The sequence below is a fragment of the Cyphomyrmex costatus genome, unplaced genomic scaffold (genome assembly GCF_001594065.2).
Source record: "Cyphomyrmex costatus isolate MS0001 unplaced genomic scaffold, Ccosl1.0 scaffold660, whole genome shotgun sequence".
Classification (NCBI taxonomy): Eukaryota; Metazoa; Arthropoda; class Insecta; order Hymenoptera; family Formicidae; genus Cyphomyrmex; species Cyphomyrmex costatus.
Genome location: NW_017280223.1, coordinates 63,823 through 85,842, shown reverse-complemented (window position 1 = coordinate 85,842; position 22,020 = coordinate 63,823). Strand labels below are relative to the sequence as shown.

General features: G+C 31.2%; 1 protein-coding gene across 1 annotated transcript in view; it reads left to right on the top strand.

Moving 5' to 3' along the window:
• The window catches only part of LOC108780008 (tight junction protein ZO-1-like), a 73,108-nt gene that overhangs the window by 15,371 nt on the left and 35,717 nt on the right, over positions 1-22,020 (top strand). Inside the window, exons 5-7 of the mRNA XM_018547580.1 lie at positions 10,282-10,348; positions 10,429-10,579; positions 18,863-19,014. Of these exons, the coding sequence (XP_018403082.1) occupies positions 10,282-10,348; positions 10,429-10,579; positions 18,863-19,014 (370 nt within the window). The remainder of the gene's footprint in view (positions 1-10,281; positions 10,349-10,428; positions 10,580-18,862; positions 19,015-22,020) is intronic.

Genomic DNA, 22,020 nt, shown 5'->3' with positions numbered 1-22,020 from the left:
TATCGATATGTGGATGACATCATTTTGGCACTCCCTTCGGACGGCATTGTTGATACACTGAATATATTTAATTCTATACACAAAAGATTACAGTTCACCATGGAAGTTGGCACAGATAATACCATAAATTTTCTTGATACAAGAATTATTGTGAAGAATCAGAGAATCATATTTGATATTTTCCACAAATCCACATTCTCTGGCAGATTTTTAAACTATCATTCCAACCATCCCATCTGTCATAAAAAAAAAGGCATAATCACTAACATGATAGATAAAATAATTCGTTTGTCTCATCCACAATTTCATCAAAAAAACTTAATTGAAGCCATTAATATACTTCTTAACAATAGTTATCCTCTTCTTTTTTTCTTTTATACTATCACTAACAGAATAAAATCTTATATATATAATAATAACATTGATTGCTAATATGGAAGTCATTTTCATATAAAATAGGTATTTATATATGTCGAACGAATGTGAATTTATGTGGTATCTGGATTCGTATTGTGTAGTATAACTTCTATTATTTTATATTGTACAATTGTAGTTGTGTATTACAATTTCACCATTTCTGTTCATGAGAATGACTTTCTTATTGACATACTATCCATGAGACTTGCTATAATGATGAACTACTCGACAATGAAGAAAAATAGAAGATTTATTCATGGACTTATTGAAAAACTTGACACCTCTATATTAAAGTTGGTAACACCTACACAATTATTTTAATACTCGCAACAACGACACTATTTTGTGAAGAAAAACATCGCTAAAAATGCTACCATCTCGCATTTTAGTTTCTTTTTTGAAAATTTATATGTAATGCATAATTTTTAAAATATTTTACACTTTTAAACATTGAAAATGACCTAAGAGAGGTCGAAACGTCTGTTATATTTTATTGTTTATATTTTAATTCTTAGTCTAACTTTTGTTTGCGTTTTCTATGTAACTCTTAATTCTTGTCTTATATAAAATGTTTTCAAAATTATTAAAAATACTTTATTATTTGTTTTCTAGTTCGTAGTCCTTCTACACATATTATATTAAAAATGCAAAAGTACATTTTTAAAAGTACATTTTTGATTTTAAAAAAGTAACGGAAAAGTAACGAAAAGTTATTTTTCAAGTAACGGTAACTGTAACGAGTTACTTTTAAAAAGCGATAATTGTACAGGGAATAGAAAGTTACTTTTTAAAAGTAACTAGTTACAGTTATCGCTTTTTAAAGGTAACTCGTTACAGTTACCGTTACTTGAAAAATAACTTTTCGTTACTTTTCCGTTACTTTTTCAAAATTAATTAAAAAATGTACTTTTGCATTTTTTTTTATATGTAATACTGACAAATAAATAGTTTTATTAAAAAAAAAAAAAAAAACAATGTAGAATGGCTCAAATAATAAATTAAATAAAAGTAAAATGAGAAGGGTTACGAGCCAAAAATGAAACAGTTTATTTCCGATAAGAACGACGATGACAATGTAATTAAATGTATAAATGCCATATATATTACAACAATACATGGATAAAACAAGATAAAAACAAGCGACGTTTCGACACTTATTATCATCGTCTTTTAAACTGTTTCGCTTTTGCGTTCGTAGCCCTCTTCTCATTTTACTATTATTTAATTTATTTTTTAATTTTTTTTAAACACAATTTTGTAATTCTAAAACCTGTAAAATATGCAGCAAACTGAAATATTTGTATGTCCTATGTATTACATAGAAAATAGAAGTGTAAAATAATTACTGAATCATAATGGCCGAATGTCTAAGGGGTTTCAAATCTTATTGATAAGCGCTATAAATAGCATGTATCCAATCGAACCGTGTTCAATCGTGTGCAAAGTAATGACAAAAGTAACTGTAAATTTCGTTACCGTTACCCAAAAAATGTAACTCGTTACCGTTACAATTACCAAAAAAAGAAAGTAACGCAGTTACCAGTAAAGTTACCAAAAAAGTAACTTGTAACTGTAACTTCGTTACAAGTAACGAGTTACTTCCATTCCCTGTAATTGTAACTGTATCTAGTTACATTTTTTACTCGGTAACGAGTAACTGTAACTATCTTTTAAAAAGTAACTTTCCATTTCCTGTTAAAGTTTAATATTAAAGTAATAATTTAATGTCTGTGGAAAACTGAGATTTTTAAATCATACGAGTCAATTATTATTGTACTTTAATATTAAATTTTAATATATGTCTTTCAACATATTATTAAAATCTAAAATAAGATGCTATAGGCATCAAAAATTGGTTAGATTGATTGTCAATTTAACTAAGTGATATTACTGCGGTAGTGAATATGTATGCGTCAATGCTGAAAATCTATCAGCGTCGCGGGGGGAACTACATACGCAGTATATAAATTCACACAATATAATAAACATTAACATCCTGTTTACAATTTATTAATTTCCATTTTGCCATAATCGGCTCCACAACTCTAACAATAAGTGAGGTGAACCGTCTTGAAGACAACATGTATACATCTTACCCTCATCTGGTGTTATGCTCGAACCATTTAAAGAATCGAAAAGATCGTCTATGAGATGTGAGAACTCTGCTGTTTGTAGTGATTCAACCGGAAACAATTCGTTTACGTTAGAGATACTGTACGATTGAATTGCTGCAGCAACAGTATGGCTTAACTGACGTGCTGCAGTTTTAACCCTTATTTTAACAAAAGAATCTTTAAAGTTAAGGAGGGGTAAGGTTAATCCGATTACGTTAATTCGATGAAAAAAAAGCATATATTCATGAAATTTTTTATAAGCTATGGTTAGTTCCAGTGTATTTGGGTAATTTTATTTTAATAATACAATGTTTGAAGAATATTTTGTGAAAATTTGAACGAAAAATATGGAGAAACAACACATTGGCACGCAATTTTCGGAGGCGCCTCGAAAAAAAGGTGTCTTGCGGTGCACACGATAACTCGTTACTGGATCATCTGATATCAAAAAACCAAAATTTTTTAGTTAGTTAATGAGTTTCTCAAGGTAACGCTGTTGAGTTTTTTTTTAAATTGTTTTTTAAATTTTTTTTAACACTTGGAAGTCAAAAATCGATTTTTGCTATAAAAAAATCGGTAAATTTGTTATTGTAAAATAAATAATAATTACTAAAAAAATAAAAACTCGACAGCGTTACCTTGTGATTTAGGTGTAGAAAGAGTGTACCAAATTTTAAAACGATCGGTGCAGTAGATTTTGAGTTACAGTGTGCACCGACTTGGAAAATGCTAAGGGCTATGGCAGAGAACAAGACGTAACATGCGTAGTCGTAACGTAAGGTAAGGCAGAGAAAAACGTAGCTGTCGTAATAGTGACTGGCAGACTGGCAGTCACTACTACGACAGCTACGTTTTTCTCTGCCTTATCTTACGTTACGACTACGCATGTTACATCTCGGTCTCTGCCATTGCCCTAAGTGTGACAAAAACGCTTTAAAGTTTTGTACAGTAGAAATGACCGAGTGTTTTGTCTATACTTACACAGAGTCATCGATGTATTTTGTATATTATTTGCTCTGCACATTGCTTCTTTCTCTTTGTTTACAGCAGAAGAAAAAAAGCTATTCGTACACGAAACAGCTGCTAGGCAACCGCTTCGCCCAGCTACTGGGCAGGTATACGAAATCGAATCGGAGCAACGGACACTTAAAATTCCATATCTCCGTTAATTTTGCTCCGATCGGCTTCAAATTTTCACACAATAATCTTGAGACATTGTACATTCAGATAAAAAAATTTAAAAAAAAAGTTAAAATACCTTACCCCCCCCCTTAAAATCATTTACTGATAGTTTGTAAAGTTGCCTGAATTTGAAATTGAGTTCAACATCGAAAGCATAGACTGAAATTTTGCTACTTTATCTTCCGCGAATCTAATGTTACATCTGAGTAAAGCATTTCGAGTACATTTTAATAAATGGGGAACATCGTAAATAGTTCTAATAGTTTCGGATTTAACGACAAACGTGTAGTTTGTTGCAAGTTGGGTTTACCGTGTTTTCTGAACATAATTCTGATAGCGCCTTTCTTTGAGTGGAACCTTGGTCACAAACAGTTACTTTTACTTTTAGCCCTATCTCCTGAAGTTGTTCATTGATATTCGTTATTATCGATTGCTACTAGAAATTGTGCCAGCCGTAAAATAATAAGCAATTACTTGTTTCTATGATTTCCTCAAACCACGTAACATGAAAACAAGAGCATGATTTGCTGCCCTATGTGTTCGACCTAATTCATCTAAACCTTCGAAACCACTAATTTGTTGTTTATGTGATTCGTAGTGAAAACCATTACTAAGAGAAATCTCGTCAAAAACTAGTACGCAATATCGATCTAGCTCATGCATCTCATCGCTTTTAACTTTAAGCTGTTGCAAAAGAAGTTTATTCATTCCAGTATCGAAAGGAATCTTTGACAACATGTACTTCAGAGTACGCGTGGATGGTAATTCGAAATAGGTCGCGAGATACCTATAAACACGAGGACTTCGTTTATAAATAGACAATGTAAAAACCTTATCTTCTTCAGTCCATCGTTTCTCGGCAGGAGTACGATCTACATTTCGTAATTGAGAATTTACAAAATGTTTAGTGACATCATTCAATTTTTCATTGATACAATCAAACATATGTTTGTCATGCATAGATTTTAATTCTGCCAAAGCGTTCCTTTCGTCACCTAATTTCTTTTTAATTTTGCACAATTGTGCAGTGATTTTGCGATGGATTTTGTACATGATTGTCTTTCGCGGTGACATCGTCTTTGAGGCCACTCCTGCTGCCGTTAAAAATCCGGTTTTAATTTTTTTGGTAGGTGGTACATAATCATTATCTGGTTCAAAATCGTTACAAGAAGAACATTTTCCATCTTTACATTCATCGTCCTGGCAAATACAAATAAATGGAATATTGCTTGCATTACTTTCATTAATTTGTGAACTATTTTTAGATTTATCTAAATGACTATTAAAAAAAAATATCGGAACATTTTCGAATATACTATTGTCATAAAAATCAGCATGAGTGTCTTCAATAACAGTGTCACTGTTCGCAGAAACAGAGATATCACATGAATTTTCTTCAAGTAAATTATTTTCTGAATCGATACTAACAGCAGGTACTGATTGTTGATGTAATTGGCGGTAATTCTGGTCTATTGGATCGTTCTCAAATGAAGCAGAAATGTCTACTGGAATTAAATTATCTGCAATTTTGATTTCTTTCGGTACAACATTAGGATTCAAAAGATGTTCTGTGTAATTCATAAAATCCTCTTTCCGGAAATGATCCTCACAAATGAACATATTACGGCAATTAATTGAGCTTTTAATCCCACAAATCTGTTTCCATTTCATTGAAATTTCGGGATTGTTGGAGAATCAGTAAAAATGTTTATTCACGACCTTTTCACCATCTTTCGACCAATAATAGCTGTTGCTACATTGAAGAAATTTGCAAGAATATTTTTTTCGTGGAGCCATTATGCTCAGAAATGTTTACAAATCTTTTATTAAAATTCAGACTAACATGTTGATCAAATCAATTAAATGTCAAAACAGTTACGTAAAGTAAAAAGTAAAGTAAAAAATAATTAATACAAAACAGGGCTACGAGCCAACAATAAAGTAAAAAAAATGATAAAGAAGCTAAGTCAGTAAAATAGGAATGAAACTAATAATATATATACCTAATAGAAATAAACTTGCAAATTGCACGTGTAGCACACATCCAAGCAAGCAGTAATATAATCGTCGAGTTACAAGTACTTACATACATATCACGTGCTATATAACGATAATGACTACATCACGCAATAAACTTGTCGCCGTTCTTTTTACATGACTGAAAATATTTTCGTAGATTCCTCTTCTAGTAAATCCAGTTCTGGAAATCCGATGTTCATTCCAACACGAGCTGTGGTTCCCTCCAAGAATTTTGACATCGCAGTACCTGTAAAAAAATCCATAATTACATTCTGTTCACATATTCCGTCATCACATATCATTTCCAGTAGTAATTTGAGCATTATAAAGTTTTGACAAGTCGAACATTTTAAATCCACCCGATAATAAAAGACTCACCTACAATATTACACAAAGCATCACTAGTTCGTAAGAAGAAGTCGTTGTATCTTGCAGGTCATTACAAGAGTAGTCTGATTAAGACTAGCCAAGCTGTAAATAAAGGAACTTGGCATTGTCGTATCAAGCTTACAGCCAAAATTAGGCTGTAAAATAATTATACAATTATATAAAATTATATATAATTTTATATAATTGTATACAAATAATGAACATTTTTTTACAGATTCGTAAATGAAATTGCTCTATCACATTACATTTTTGAACAAATATACATATGTATTTTATCTTACTATTAAAAAATTTAACTTATCACATTAGCAATTATTTTGACAAAATTAGACACTATACTGACTATTTTAAAAATAAATTAATACGAACAAATCCTGGAAAATTTTTTACGAAAAGTACAAAAAACTACATAGATTGAAATAAGATCTTAAAAATTCTTAGCTTCGTAGGTATTTGTAACGGAACAGAGTGGCGTTGTTTACTTGAAAATCCAAGAAACTCTACGTCTTTTTTGTAAAAATATATTATGAATATTTCCGAAAAGGGCATAAGATTTCTTGGTTTTTCAAACAAACATGATCACCACTCTATGTCTCATTCATCCGACTTCGTTATCGAATTTTCGTGATAGTAGTGCTATGCCCGAAATAATCGCGCGTAATGCTATCGTCACGAGATCGGTTAATCCGAGAGATGAAAATAACGATACTATAGGTTCTACTGTAATAAGAAAATATTACACTGTTTTAATACACTTACCAAAAATGTTAACCTTTCCTATGGATGTATAAAATTTTGTCAATCTTCTTTGCCTCTTGGATATTCGTCGTATGTTGTCGTATGTGAAAACCGTAGAAGCACAATGGAAACGTATTGCACAACAACGGTCAGTTGCTTTGGCGCGTTGTAGTTTAAGATTCGTAATCGATCGGCCATTATCGCCACACTTCGGATTCAGTTCCGAGCCGCACATGCGCAAACGTAAATTTTATCCCTACACTCGTCTGGCACGTCCGTCATGTTTGTTTCCCCTTTCCTGATCTCGCTTTCATCCCCGTGAAAATGACCTTTTTGCTTCAACATTGAATAACTCGGTGAAAAAAATTCGTACGGAGCTTCATAAAAAAGCAAATTAAAGGTAAAGATTCGCTTTTTCGAATGATGTAAATCGCATTTGTGTACAATTTTTAATTTGCCCCGTGAAACTCCACATACTTCTTAAAAAATTTTGAGATCTGATATATCTTTATTTATGTTTATGTAACTTTATAAAATCTCTATGAGACCATTTTTTCAAGTAGCGATCTGAAAAGTAGAGGTTTTAAGCTGTAAAATGCTTTTTTAAACATCTCGATACGATGATTTTCGACGAAGTTATTCTATCTTGAAATTTGTCTATTTTTGCAAAGTGAAGCAAGTGTTGCGTTAATTTTGTTGGCCAGAGTATGTGACTGCGCGCTGATGGTTTTCGAACTAGCAACATAATGAAACTGAAATAGGGTTACCAACTCCAGGTTGCACGAAAAGAGTACATTGACTGTCAAAAAGAGTATACTTTCTTTAAAAAAAAAAAGGAAAAAAGAAAAAAGGAAGCTTTTTGTTTTAAATTCTAGTATTCAATAAAATGATATTTTTAGAATGTAATTTTTATTGCAAACCTTGGCTATTAAGTCTTCTTAAAGTTACAAATAAATATATTTATTCACATTTTACTTTATAATCATTTTTTAATGTTAACGTTAATAAACATACATATAAATACAAAGATAATAAAAATTGAGAAAACAAAAATTACATGCACATGTAGAACGGACTGAACTGAGTCGAAAAGTCCTCTACCGTTTTGCAATTTTCGCAATAGTCAACGAGATAATAATTAGTAAAAATTACCGAATACGTGCGTCCGCTCGGCCTACTACTGCCAACAGTATATGCCCATGATAGCTCGATGGTGCGCGGACCGCGGAGAGTGGGGACTGCCTGGCAAGCGCACCGCGCTGTCTGACATGACGGGTGCGTTCTTTTAGGCATCGGATTTGGCAGCCGCTGCGCATCGGATTTGCCGAACGGGCGTTTTTTATACGATCACGCAGAAACGTAGCCGGTTGCGCAGCTAATTCTAATCGTCTGCGTATCTACTGCGTATCTATTACCAAAAGAACGAAAATCTGCGCTGCAATCGACTGTGCAGTTGTGCTATTTACCAATTATTATCTCGTTGACTATTGCGAAAATTACAAAACGGTAAAGGACTTTTCGATTCAGTTCAATCTGCTCTACCTGTGCATGTAATTTTTTGCGGTCTTTCTGGGACACCCTGTATATATTCAACATATTTTGTACCTTATACAAGTTTTTTCAACAAACCTATATTTTAACAAAATTTCTATATGTATAATACAAAAACAAAACCACAATATAATATATAAAAACTTTTATATAGTACATACTGCTCAAAACGAACACAGTATCAGTACAAGCCAAGCAAAACTTTTTTGTAAAATAATAAATAATTTTTGTACCGACCGTAAATTGTCTATAAACAAGGAAGGAATTAAACGCCTATAACGGTCAAAGCTGGATCAAAGTGCTAATAATAAGTATGTGTGAATTTTTATATACCACATATATAGCCCCCCGATAATTGCGCGCTGAAACATTCAGACATATAACGCATAAATACTACAGTAGTATTATAATATCACCGAATAATACTTGATTAATTCAAATTAAATATAAAGATGATAATTTAAAATTCCGTAAATAAATTGGATCTTAATAATCTTATTCTTTATATTACGAAAAATATCACAAGTTGGCGTTTCGTCCCGGTTTCTACTACTGGACTCATCAGTAAGGCAATGTAATGGAAACCTACCTTAGACGCCTTGGGGAGATGTTAGAAAGAAGTTCTATATAAACAATCAAATAAAATAATAAATTTAATAAGTTACTTTTTTTTAACTAAGTTAAGTTAAAGTTAACAACCTTGAAAATTTAACTTAGTTAAGATACAAGTTAATGTATAATGAAATTAATTGAATTGAAAGTTAAGTTAATAAAAAAATGTAATTGAAAAGTTAAAAGTTAAAAATTCATTTTTTTCATAATTTCAGGGTTTCAGTCTTAATAATAACGGAAGTAACAATAAAAAAAACTATTTAGATTTTAGAACATATCCAAAATTTTTATATTAATTTTTTTTATAATAATATATATCTTTTATAATAATATGTTTTGTTTCTATATATACTCGGTTTTATGTATAGATATATATATTCTATTATTAATGTCAACACTCATTGCGTTTTTGCACAAAACCTCAAACTCTTATTATTAGAACCGAATAAATGTAGCAGCAAACTACAAATGACTACAAGCTATTGCAAGCTGCAAGTCCTGCAAGTTAGAACCAGTGATGCAAACTCGCGTCCGCTTGCGGACAATGAAGAGTCTCTATACTTGCAGGACATCAACAGTGTCATTCATCAATACGGAACAGACTGGAGTAATAACACATAACCAATGATGCGAATATCTATAACACTTACAACACGCGATCAGTACCACCGAAGGCGCTAATCACGTGCTGCAAGCCGACCGGAATTCGTATCTTTGATTACATGTGGCTCGTATTGGGTCTGACACTTAACTTTAAAAAAATTAATAAAAAGTTATTAGTTACTCATAAAATGTAACTAAATAAAGTTAAAAAGTTAGGAGTCTAAAATGTAACTAAGTTAAGTTAAAATTAATTAACTTTTAACTTTTTAATTTAGCACTACCCAACCCTGAATTTAAATATTAAATAATATATTTTTTAAATTTTATCTCATTTCTCAATAAAGAATATAATAAGCCAAAAGTAAGAGTACGCTGTTTATCGATCTCGAAAAGAGTACTTTTTAAAAGAGTATGGTTGGTAACTCGATTTAAACTACAACAATAATATTCTCCCGAAATCAAATTAGGTACATCTTCGATCTAATGCTACTATAATAACATCTTAAAATCTGTAAAGAACTTGCGAAAAATATCTCGACTAAGATAATATTTATCATAATAAACTTCAAATTAAAGATCTAATTTAACGTATTAATAATGAAGAATATTTTTTTAATCTTGCCGAGTTTTACTTAATGTGCTATTTTTTTTATAGATTATTATAGTACGCGTAGACAGTTGTACGATGAAGATTCGGTTTCACCTCGGACAAAACAGCCTATGTAAGTAGTTAAAGTTTAAATTCTGTTTTTTTTTCAATTAGTCAATATATAATGTTTACTGTGATATTACGTATGTATAGGCCGGATCCTCGATTCATTACATTTCAAAAGGAAGGATCCGTGGGCGTGCGATTAAGCGGTGGCAACGAAACCGGAGTCTTCGTAACTGCAGTTCAAGCGGGAAGTCCTGCATCGCTTCAGGGTCTTCAGCCGGGAGATAAAATTTTAAAGGTCAGTTAATAATAATAAGATTTCGGAAATGCTTTGTATTAAAGAACAGGAGAATAGTATTAATGCCCAAAAAAACACGGAAAAATTAGACAAAGCATATGATATTTTGTTTTGATTATGTACCTCGCAATGATAAACAGTGAGTGTGACATTTCTACAGCCTTATCATAATTTCCCTTATTCTTTTGACGACTGTCTTCGTATACACATCATTTTTGCGTTACACTACAATAAAATCTGAGTTTGAGGAGAGAGAATTATTTTTGGAGTATCTGAAATTAATGTAAGTTTTGATATACATTCGTTTTTGGTTTTGTTGGTTTTATCTTTAATTTCGGTTTTATAGAATCATGATGCTGAAATAGCTTTTGAGATGGTTTTCTTTCCTTCAACTTTCAATTTACAATTTGACTAAGAGAGAGCATTGACTTATTGACGTTATATTTTATAATTATTGTTGTTAATTGTTATATTTATAATAATGTGTATTGTTTATAATATTGAGACTGAAGAGGACTACTGTATGAGTCGAAACGTTTCGCTTTAAATTCTTGTTGAAATTATTATAATAAACTTTGTCAACCGTTTAATATCATATGCTTGTTTATATTATCGAAGTTTGAATATCTTAATTTATCGTTTAAAACATAACAAACGTTATCTTATTACTGTAATAATAATAAGCATTTATTATCAAAAAAAACTTCAAAAATAACAGGACTACGAGCCATAAATTAATTATTATAAATAATGAAGGAAAAGTTTCAATTTAAAACATAAGAATTTAATGACATATTATATAAAAACGAAATAACATATGAGATAAATAAACAATAAAGGCAAACGTTTCGATCCCTATCGGGTCATTATCAATGCCATAGTATATAAAATTATTTAGAAAACAAAAAACATATATGATATTGACATAATAAATATTGACGCATATAAAATAAAAAGATGTAATAACTAATAAAACGCATATCGACAGATAACAAATAAAAAATTAACAGACGTGAGTAATATTCATCTCTCTCACTTGTCGCATGTCAATTTAAGCTCAAATATTAAAAGCATTTCTTGAAAATTAATCGTCATCTCTTTCACTAGTCGCATGTTATGGAAGCTCGAATATCAAATCAATTGCAAGTGTAAATAACAGTTTATGTGTGCGTAAGAGAAATTGCATTATCTGTTAAAATATATATATAATGTAATTACAAATTGAAAAAACTCGAAGTATTAAATACAATCATACATATGCGTATAAGAATAAAATTAAAAATTTTTATTGTGTAACGCATATTATATATTATACTACTCAACTTAATGATAATTAAATTAGCTGACTGAAGTTTGGAACGTTCTTGGAACGAATTTTTCAAAACGATTTCTCCCATTTCTCCATTGGCACAGATGTTCCTCTGCATTCCAGAAAACAAATAGAAAACACCCCGATCGAATACATGCGTCAGAAGACACCCTTATGGGCGAAAAACCACCCTCGAAACAACTTAAAAATTTCTCATTGATCGTAGAATGATTTCTCCCATTTCTCCTTTGGCACAGAGGTCCCTCTGTATGCCAGACAATAAATAAAAAATACCCCGATCGAATACATGCGTCGGAAGCCACCCTTATGGGCGATAAACCATCCTTGAAACAACTTAATGACTTCTAAAAAATCTTAAAATGATTTCTCTCATTTCTCCTTTAGCACAGAGGTCCCTCTGCATGCCACACAATAAATAAGAAAATACTCCGATCGTATACATGCGTCAGAATCCATCTTTATGGGCTAAAAATCACCCTCGAAACAACTTAAAGAGTGACTTTTCGCCCATATGGGTGGCTTCCGACGCATGTATTCGATCGGGGTATTTTTTATTTATTGTCTGGCATACAGAGGGACCTCTGTGCAAAAGGAGAAATGGGAGAAATCATTCTACGATTTTTGAGAAATTTTTAAGTTGTTTCGAGGGTGGTTTTTCCCCCATAAGGGTGGCTTCCGACGCATGTATTCGATCGGAATATTTTTTATTCATTGTCTGGCATGCAGAGGGACCTCTGTGCAAAAGGAGAAATGGGAGAAATCATTCTACGATCTTTGAGAAATTTTTAAGTTGTTTCGATGGTGGTTTTTCGCGCATAAGGGTGTCTTCCGACACATGTATTCGATCGGGGTGTTTTCTATTTATTTTCTGACATGCAGAGGAACATCTGTGCCAAAGGAGAAATGGGAGAAATCGTTTTGAAAAGTTCGTTCCAAGAACGTTCCAAACTTCAGTCAGCTAATTAAATTAAGTTTAAAAACACTTCAAAAACAAAGAATAATAGCGTACCTTAATCATTTGATTGCTTGAATTAAATTTTATAAAGTTATAAATGTGACAAAGGAAGACTAATGTAAGTGATGTTAACAGTTTTACTACCGAAAACAGTTTGAATTTGAAAACATCTGGAAGATGACAAGGAAAGAGGTTATTGAGAGGAAGAGTAGTTAAGAGAAAAGAGGGGAGGAGAATGGAGGGGAAAATATTAAGCAGGGGAAAGGGATTGTATAATATTAGAGTAAGTATCAGGTAACGAATCGGTGTCATTCTGCTTATTAAGAACCTGTTTTTATCTTTTTATGTGAATAATTTCAGATATCAATTTTTTATTGTATGATGGTTCACTGTTAAGAATTTTTACGTCATTCCAATTAAAATTATGATCATAATTTATGCGATGATCTGTTATTACAGAAGGTGAATCAGTCCTTTTTCTGATATCAGAAATATTATTAATCCTAACATATCTTTAAAATGAAAAGGTCAAGCCATGTTCAAAAATAGATCCTCGCAAAATTAAAAAACCCAACAAATTTAAACCTTCGAAAACTAATCGCAAAAATTTGATCCTTCCTAAATTAAAATGATTATCTAACCACAAAATAGAAAACCCAATAAATTTCAACCTTTGAAAATTAACCCCAAAAATTTGAATCTTTCTTAATTAAAATGATTATCTAATAATGTAACATAATAATTTATACCTTTAATACTTTAAATGATACTATCTAATATAATATATGACCACGAAAAGTAACTGATACATTACTAAATGTGCCAGTTCAAAGTGAACATACATTATGTTATTTTCTATGTTGAATATGTACCACGAAAAGTGAATGACTCGTTAATCAAGGTACAAATTCAAAATGAACATACCTACATATAAGTAAAACAGATTACAATCTGCATATTACAGTTTTCTAGAAAATAACTGCAATAAACATACATAAAATATATTTTCTATGTTGAATATGTACCACGAAAGTAATTAATAGATCATTCAAGGTGCAAATTCAAAATAAACATACATACATATAAGTAAAACAGATTTGCATATTACGTTTTTCTAAAAAATTTCTGCAATATGTTATTCTTAGTGCAGAAAATATAAAAGTCGGTTATTGAGATTTGATTTGAAATTTATTTAATTTATATTAGCCCGTACAATGAAATATAATTGCTTGTAATTCCAGAGTACCAATCTGTTAATGACTCGAAAAAGAACATGGCGGCCTGCTCTCAAAAGATTTTCGATGGATGGAATAAATTATTGAAATAGAAGTTATGCAAATGTTTTAGATTAAAAGAATTATAATTAAAAGAAAGAAATATAATCTTTCTTTCGTCGAATTTCTAATTTTTGTTTGAACTTCCGGTTTTGAGTTAGTTGTGTTTCAGTATGGATAAGAAATTTATCAATTAACTCTGAAAAGATAGTGACATCATTCTTACGGTGCGAGTACAAAATGTAATAGTTTTTGGAAGATTGATTTAAATATTCGCATTAATGACATTAAGCCTCGATTGGTATTCGTACTTCAATTGTAATAACAATTACTCTGTACATGAGAAAAAGGCATTTCAACATAATGTGTTCACATCATTATCGTTATGTAGCTTTTGAAAATGCGGTGGATCCTTATATTTTATTCTAATCTAATCTTATTATTCATTATTTATAAGTAATACTTTCGTACTTCAAGTGTCGAAAAAATTACTCCGTACAAGCTTCGACACTGCTTCGAAGTGAACAACGAGAAACTTATCAGTCTTTTGAGAACAGGCCGCAATGTTCTTTTTCCGAGTCATTAACAGATTGGTACTCTGGAATTACAAGCAATTATTTTTCATTGCACAGGCTAGTATAAATTAAATAAATTTCAAATCAAATCTCAATAACCGGCTTTTATATTTTGTGCACTAAGAATAACATATTGCAGAAATTTTTTAGAAAACCGTAATATGCAAATTGTAATCTATTTTACTTATATGTATGTATGTTCATTTTGAATTTGCACCTTGAATATCTATTAGTTACTTTTCGTGGTACATATTCAACATAGAAAATATGCTTTATGTATGTTCATTGCAGTTATTTTCTAGAAAACTGTAATATGCTGATTGTAATCTGTTTTACTTATATGTAGGTATGTTCATTTTGAATTTGTACCTTGACTAATCAGTCATTTACTTTTCGTGGTACATATTCAACATAGAAAATAACATAATGTATGTTCACTTTGAACTGGCACATTTAGTAATATATCAGTTACTTTTCGTGGTCATATATTACAATATATTAGATAATATCATTTAAAGTATTAAAGGTTTAAATTATTATGTTACATTATTAGATAATCATTTTAATTTAGAAAGATTCAAATTTTTGGGGTTAATTTTCAAAGGTTGAAATTTATTGGGTTTTCTATTTTGTGGTTAGATAATCATTTTAATTTAGGAAGGATCAAATTTTTGCGATTAGTTTTCGAAGGTTTAAATTTGTTGGGTTTTTTAATTTTGCGAGGATCTATTTTTGAACATGGCTTGACCTTTTCATTTTAATGATATGTTAGGATTAATAATATATCAGTTACTTTTCGTGGTTAATATATTATTATTAGATAATCATTTAAAAGAAATAGAAAAATGCCTAATCGAGTCTTGTACACAGGATGTTAATGTGTGTTGATACGATTTATTGAAAATATAAAATTTTTCTTACGTTTCGATCCTCGGTTTGGATCCTTATCAGAGAACTTCTAATATAGAATACACATTGTGCTACCTAGAACACTTTATATTAAAATGTACCACGAAAAGTAAATGATAGATTATTCAAGATGCAAATTCAAAATGAACATACCTACATATAAGTAAAACAGATTACAATAAAAATATTACAGTGTTCTAGAAAATAACTGCAACATACATAAAGTATATTTTCTATGTTGAATATGTACCACGAAAAGTAACTAATAGATCATTCAAGGTGCAAATTCAAAATGAACATACATACATATAAGTAAAACAGATTACAATTTGCATATTACAGTTTTCTAAAAAATTTCCGCAATATGTTATCAGCCAAAAGTTGCATTTTCCTCCTCACCGCTCCGCGTGCAGTCGAAATGTCCCATGACAGTCGAATGGCATTCTTTTTTTCCGTGATACGATGTGATGAGGGGGACAGTGAAAGCTACACATAAACAACGCGTGCAATCCAAATGCCCCATTACAGTCGAATGGTATTGTTCTGCGCTCGGTGCGGTGAGGTGAGGGGAACAGCGGAAGCTAGACGAAGGCGATTCGAAAATCAGCTGAAAGTTGCATTTGCCCAACCCTCCCCACCTCATCTCACCGCGTGCAGTCCAAATGCTCCACGATGATTGAATGGCATTGTTCTACGCGCGGAGCGGTGAGGTGAGGGGGATAGCGAAAGCGAGGCGTAGGCGTATTAATTAACGCGTCGACTTTGGACAACATATTTTTATTTATTTATTAACGTGATATTGTAGGTATATCTTCGGTGCATATTATTACATTATCATATTAATTAAACGATTCGTGCTGTAAAAACTGTAATATGCAAATTGTAATTTGTTTTACTTATATGTATGTATGTTCATTTTGAATTTGCACCTTGAATAATCTATCAGTTACTTTTCGTGGTAATATATTATATTAGATAATATCATTTAAAGTGTTAAATGTTTAAATTATTAGGGATCTTTTTTTGATTAGATGAACATTTAAAGATTTAAAGGTTTAAATTTTTGTGTGGTTAAATTATTAGGGATCTTTTTTTGATTAGATAAACATTTAAAGATTTAAAGGTCTAAATTTTTGAAAGGATTCTTTTTTGAACATAGCTTGACCTTTTCATTTTTATGATATGGTTTGTTTAGGATATCACTTACTTTTCAGAGTACAAATATATATAAAAAAATAACGAAAGAGAGTGAAATACGGCGAAAGAGAGAGTTATTGGAGGTCGTTGGTGGGGAGAGAGGGAGGAGGTCCGGTGCGCCGAAGATGGTGGAGGTGCGAGTGAAAGGTGAGATAGGATATCAAAAAGTTGTAATAACGAAAAAAGTGAAAATACGGTGAAATAGAGTAGCGGCGGGGGTGGGTAGTGGTACCAGGGGAAGGGGCGGAGGGAGGAGGTCCGGTGCGCCGAAAATGGTGGAGGTGCGAGTGAAAGGTGAGAGAGGATGTCAAAAAGTTGTAATAACGAAAAAGATTGAATTACAGCGGAAGAGAGGAGAGGTGGGGGTTGGTGGTGGGGGAGGGGGTGAGGCGAGTGGAGGAGGTCCGGTGGGCCAAAGATGGTGGAGGTGCGAGTGAAAGGTAAAAGAGGATGTTAAAAAGTAACATTTCACTATCCGTCAAATAAGGATATTTTTAAATTCGGACATCAGACAGAGAAGGAGACGTTTCTTAATTTTTCATTAAAATCATCACTTTTCGACCGCTTGTATCTCCAGAACGGCTTGACCGATTAAAAATTTTTTTGTCTCGAATTACTCGTGGCGATGCCGCCTTTCAGGACATATGACGTTCAATTCAAAATTTTTTATATTTTAATAGTTATGCACCTCCCAATAATGGACTTTGATGGCTCGGGAAACTTGTAGCTTCTCACAGTTTTTTTGAACATGGCCGGAGACGCTACCGCGTCTCCTGATATGTTCATTAAGTCTGGAACTTAATTTTCTTTTTGTCTGACCCACATAGCTAGCCTCACAATCGTCGCATGAAATTTTATAAACTACATTTTGGTTTGATAATGCATCTAATTTGTCTTTGCCTCTCTTAATAAGCCCTTTTAAAGTGTTAGGAATGGAATATGCCAATTTGCAGTGGAACATGGAAGAGATAGGAAGGAAACTTTCTGAGATGGATCTTACATAAGGGATTGCAAAATATTTATCATTATTTGGTGAATTGTTATTATGTTTGTTATATATATGGGATTTTATTCCTTGTTGAATTGTAGAAAAAATGAAAGGAAGAGGAAAACAATTATTTAGGAAGATTTGAATAGCTTCTATTAGATTTTTTTGTTGAAAACAAGGACGTGAGACTTGGAAAATTTTATCAATGAAACTAATAATTATGCCTTTCTTGTGGCAAAGGGGATGTATTGGAATGAAAATTGAGGAATCTTCCAGAGAATGTCGGCTTGTGAAACGTGTCAAAAATTATTCTTTGATTTTCAACTATAATAAGTGTGTCAAGGAAACTTAATCTATCATTTCTGCCAACCTCAATGGTAAACTGTAGTCTTGCATGCAAAGAATTAAAAATATTAAGTGTATCATTAGTGTTATTTGGAGGGATTGCAAGAATGACATCGTCTACATATCTAAAATAAAGCAAAGGTTGTACCGTTATTTTTTTTAATGCTATTTTTCGAGATCCTGCATCACTATGTCAGTAATTATAGATGATAATGGTGAACCCATTGTGGTGCCAAAAACTTGTTTATAGAATTTGTTATTAAAAGTAAAAAACGTTGAATTCAAGACAAGACTGACTGCAATAACAAATTCGTTTTTTGGAATCTTAATTTTTTTTGAAATATAGTTCCATCTCTTATTAATACTATCAATAGCCAAATCAGTCATATTTATTATCACTTATTTATATTTAAACAAACTAAAGCCATGTTCTAGATTCCAAAGATCCAAAAATGACGAAATGATTAATAATAAAATTAATGAGTCTAACAATATTCTTTTATCTCAAATAATGTTTTTATTCGAATAATTTTAATCTTAAATTTGATTAAAGTTTAAAATGCAAAGAGTACTGTATATTCCGATAATTTTGTTTAATAGAGAAAAATTCTCTTATAAAGATTTTTTAAAAGAAATTTTTTAAAATGTCTGATTACAGATTTTGATATTTGTATATCGAAAATTTATAAAGATATGTAATCTTTTTACAGATAAATGATATGGATATGAAAGAAGTCACGAGGGAAGAAGCCGTACTGTTCCTTCTTAGCTTGCAAGAACAAATCGACCTTATCGTGCAACATCGACGTCAGGAATATGACCAAATTGTTGCATCCGGCAAAGGTGACTCTTTTCACATAAAGTAAGTGGCATTTATGATATAATTAATAGTCTTAAAAGGTATTTATTTAGAATGACAAGAAATACATCTAAATAAGATGAAAATATTCAAGGACTCTTGGTATAACAATAATTAATACAAATAGAAAGGGCGATGTAAGAGTCAAGTCAAATTTCATTTAAAAATAATACAATGTACATATTTAATTTTAAATTTTAAAAAATAATAGAATATAAATATAAAAAAATATATAAAAAATAGAATATCAAAAATTACTTATAAAAGTCATGATGGACATCGCGTTGCGTAACAAGTTTCGGCTGTCGGATTGAGCCCTCCTCAGACATTAAAAACAGCGGATAAAATCATTCGTCAGAAGATCGGTCGTACATTCTCTATTTTAATCATGTGAATCTTCACAGAAAAATGACATTTTAGTTATACATGATTGAAAAGTCAATGTGTAGATAACAATATCTCTGAAATGATGATAAAAAACTTTCTTTATCAGGAGACACAGTAGTAGAGTTATTATAATCAGAGTTAAGACACATGGCCGGAAGGACACCATTTATAAGTCTAGCCGGAAGTGATTGTGCGCGCGGTTTTTCGAAACATGAAAATCGTTTACAGCAATCCCAGCAAACAAAAAAGAATGCGAGGAATTAAAATTTCAATTCCAATCAAATTTTTCTAAATTCCATTATTGAACTCTTCGGAATATACAGGAATATAGTGCATCCTCGGGCTGCATAATACACATTATATATTATGCAGAGTACATAAAACAATCTTTTCATTAAATTGTAATAAATATTAAGTTTTACATCTCTCTGGCTGCGTTCATAAAGTTTTCTCCGAATAGAGTTAGAGTAGAGTTGAGTTAGGTACGAGACGGTACGAGTTAACTCTAAATTTATGTGACTTTATGAACGACCGGAGTATCAGTTGAGTTCGTTGATTTGATGGTAGTTCTAATCTAATAAAAAGTTGAAATTTAAATTAAGAAAAAAATTAATTTTATAATAGCAGAAAACGTAAAGAAAGTAATTTCTTTCACTATATTAATCTATAATCTATAATAATAATACGAAAGTAATAATAATAAGAAAGTAATTTCTTTTACTATATTAATCTATAATCTATAAAACGTAAAGAAAGTAATTTCTTTCACTATATTAATCTGTAATCTATTAATCTATCTCTTATTATTAATCTATAAGTCGTGAAAGATGAGATAATAATAATTATTTAAAATTTTTTTCACTAAAAAATAGAAAATAAATTACCTGTAACATTTTGTATTAATGTAAGGCCACTTTCATTAATAATACTTTTTCCTATTTCGTCAGTCACTATTATATAATTCTCCATCTTAGAGAGATTATTAAAAAAAGATATATTCAAAAAGTATCTTTATAATTATAATAGTGACTGACGAAACAGGAAAAAGTATTAATGAAAGTGGCCTTACATTAGTACAAAATGTTACAGGTAATTTATTTTCTATTTTTTAGTGAAAAAAATTTTAAATAATTATTATAAAAAAAAAGATTTATAACATACTATCTTTTTTAACATATCTTTTATAACATATCTAGATTTTTAACATATCTTTTTTTTCATAATCTGTCTACACTAAATATTATAATATTATAATATTTAGTGTAGACAGGTTATGAGGCACGTATTTACATCAGTCACCATTACCTATAATTACCTCTTATTTAGGTTAGTAAGCTGATACTCATTACTGCGCATGTCGAGTTATTTCTACCCACCTCTCTGACATGAGTTAAGAAAGTTAACTCTAGAGTTAATCCTGTCGAATTTCTGAACGGCTTACTCTGAACATACTTTCGGTCATATTCGAGTTTCTGAACGCTATAGAGTTAACTCTAGTTAACTCTGAGTTAAAGAGTAAACTTTATGAACGCAGCCTCTCGAGCGTGTCCAAAATTTTTACGCCGATCTTTAAGAATTACAAATAACTTTTCAGGTAATTTTTTTTTGCAGAAATATTTTTTAACTTAGTAGCCACCGAATAAGTGGTTATGGATAAATTCTGCCGCTAGGAAGTATTTAAAAATAAATGCAGAAGTTATGAATTATTATGGCAGGTTAGATATATGACAAGTATAGGTTCTCTAACCTGTCATTTAATACATAACTTCTGCATCTATTTTTAAATACTTCCTAGCGGCAGAATTCATCCATAATCACTCATTCGGTGGCCACTAAGTCAAAAAATATTTCCGTAAAAAAAATTATCTGAAAAGTTGCTTATAATTCTTAAAGATTGGCACAAAAATTTTCTCGGTTTTCTCTCGCCTCTGAACACGCTCGAGAGCCCTTAAATACGCTTTTAACAATTAATCACAAATATAAGTAAATAAATAAAAATAAAACATATTCTAAATAAATATTTAATGGAATTCATACCAAAGCCTTTTTCGGTAGTTCTCCACAATTCTGACAACTTTTGACAGATCAATTTTGGCGCTAAATCAACTACTGAATAACTTATACACACAAACAAAAGATGATGTTCACCTATTCACTGTTATTCACTAACACTATCAAACTATGAGAAAATGACGGCCGGGCTCGCAACCAATCAGAAGTTGAACAGCATGTGTCTTAACTCTGATTATAACCCTACGCGGTAGCGTCTCCGGCCATGTTCAAAAACTGTGAGACGCTACAAGTCTCTTATCCCGAGCCATCAAAGTCCATTTTTGGGAGGTACATAACTATTAAAATATAAAAAATTGTGAATCAAACGTTATATGTCCTGAAAGGCGGCATCATCACGAGTAATTTGAGCCAAAAAATTTTAAATGAACATGGCCGGAGACGCTACCGCGTCTCCTGATCGGTCAAACCGTTCTGGAGATATAAGCGGTCAAAAAGTGGGGATTTTAATGAAAAATTAAGAAACGTCTCCTTCTCTTTCTCCTTCTCCTTCTCTGTCCGCATTTTTAAACTTTTTAAACTTTTCAACATCCTCTCTCACCTTTCACTCGC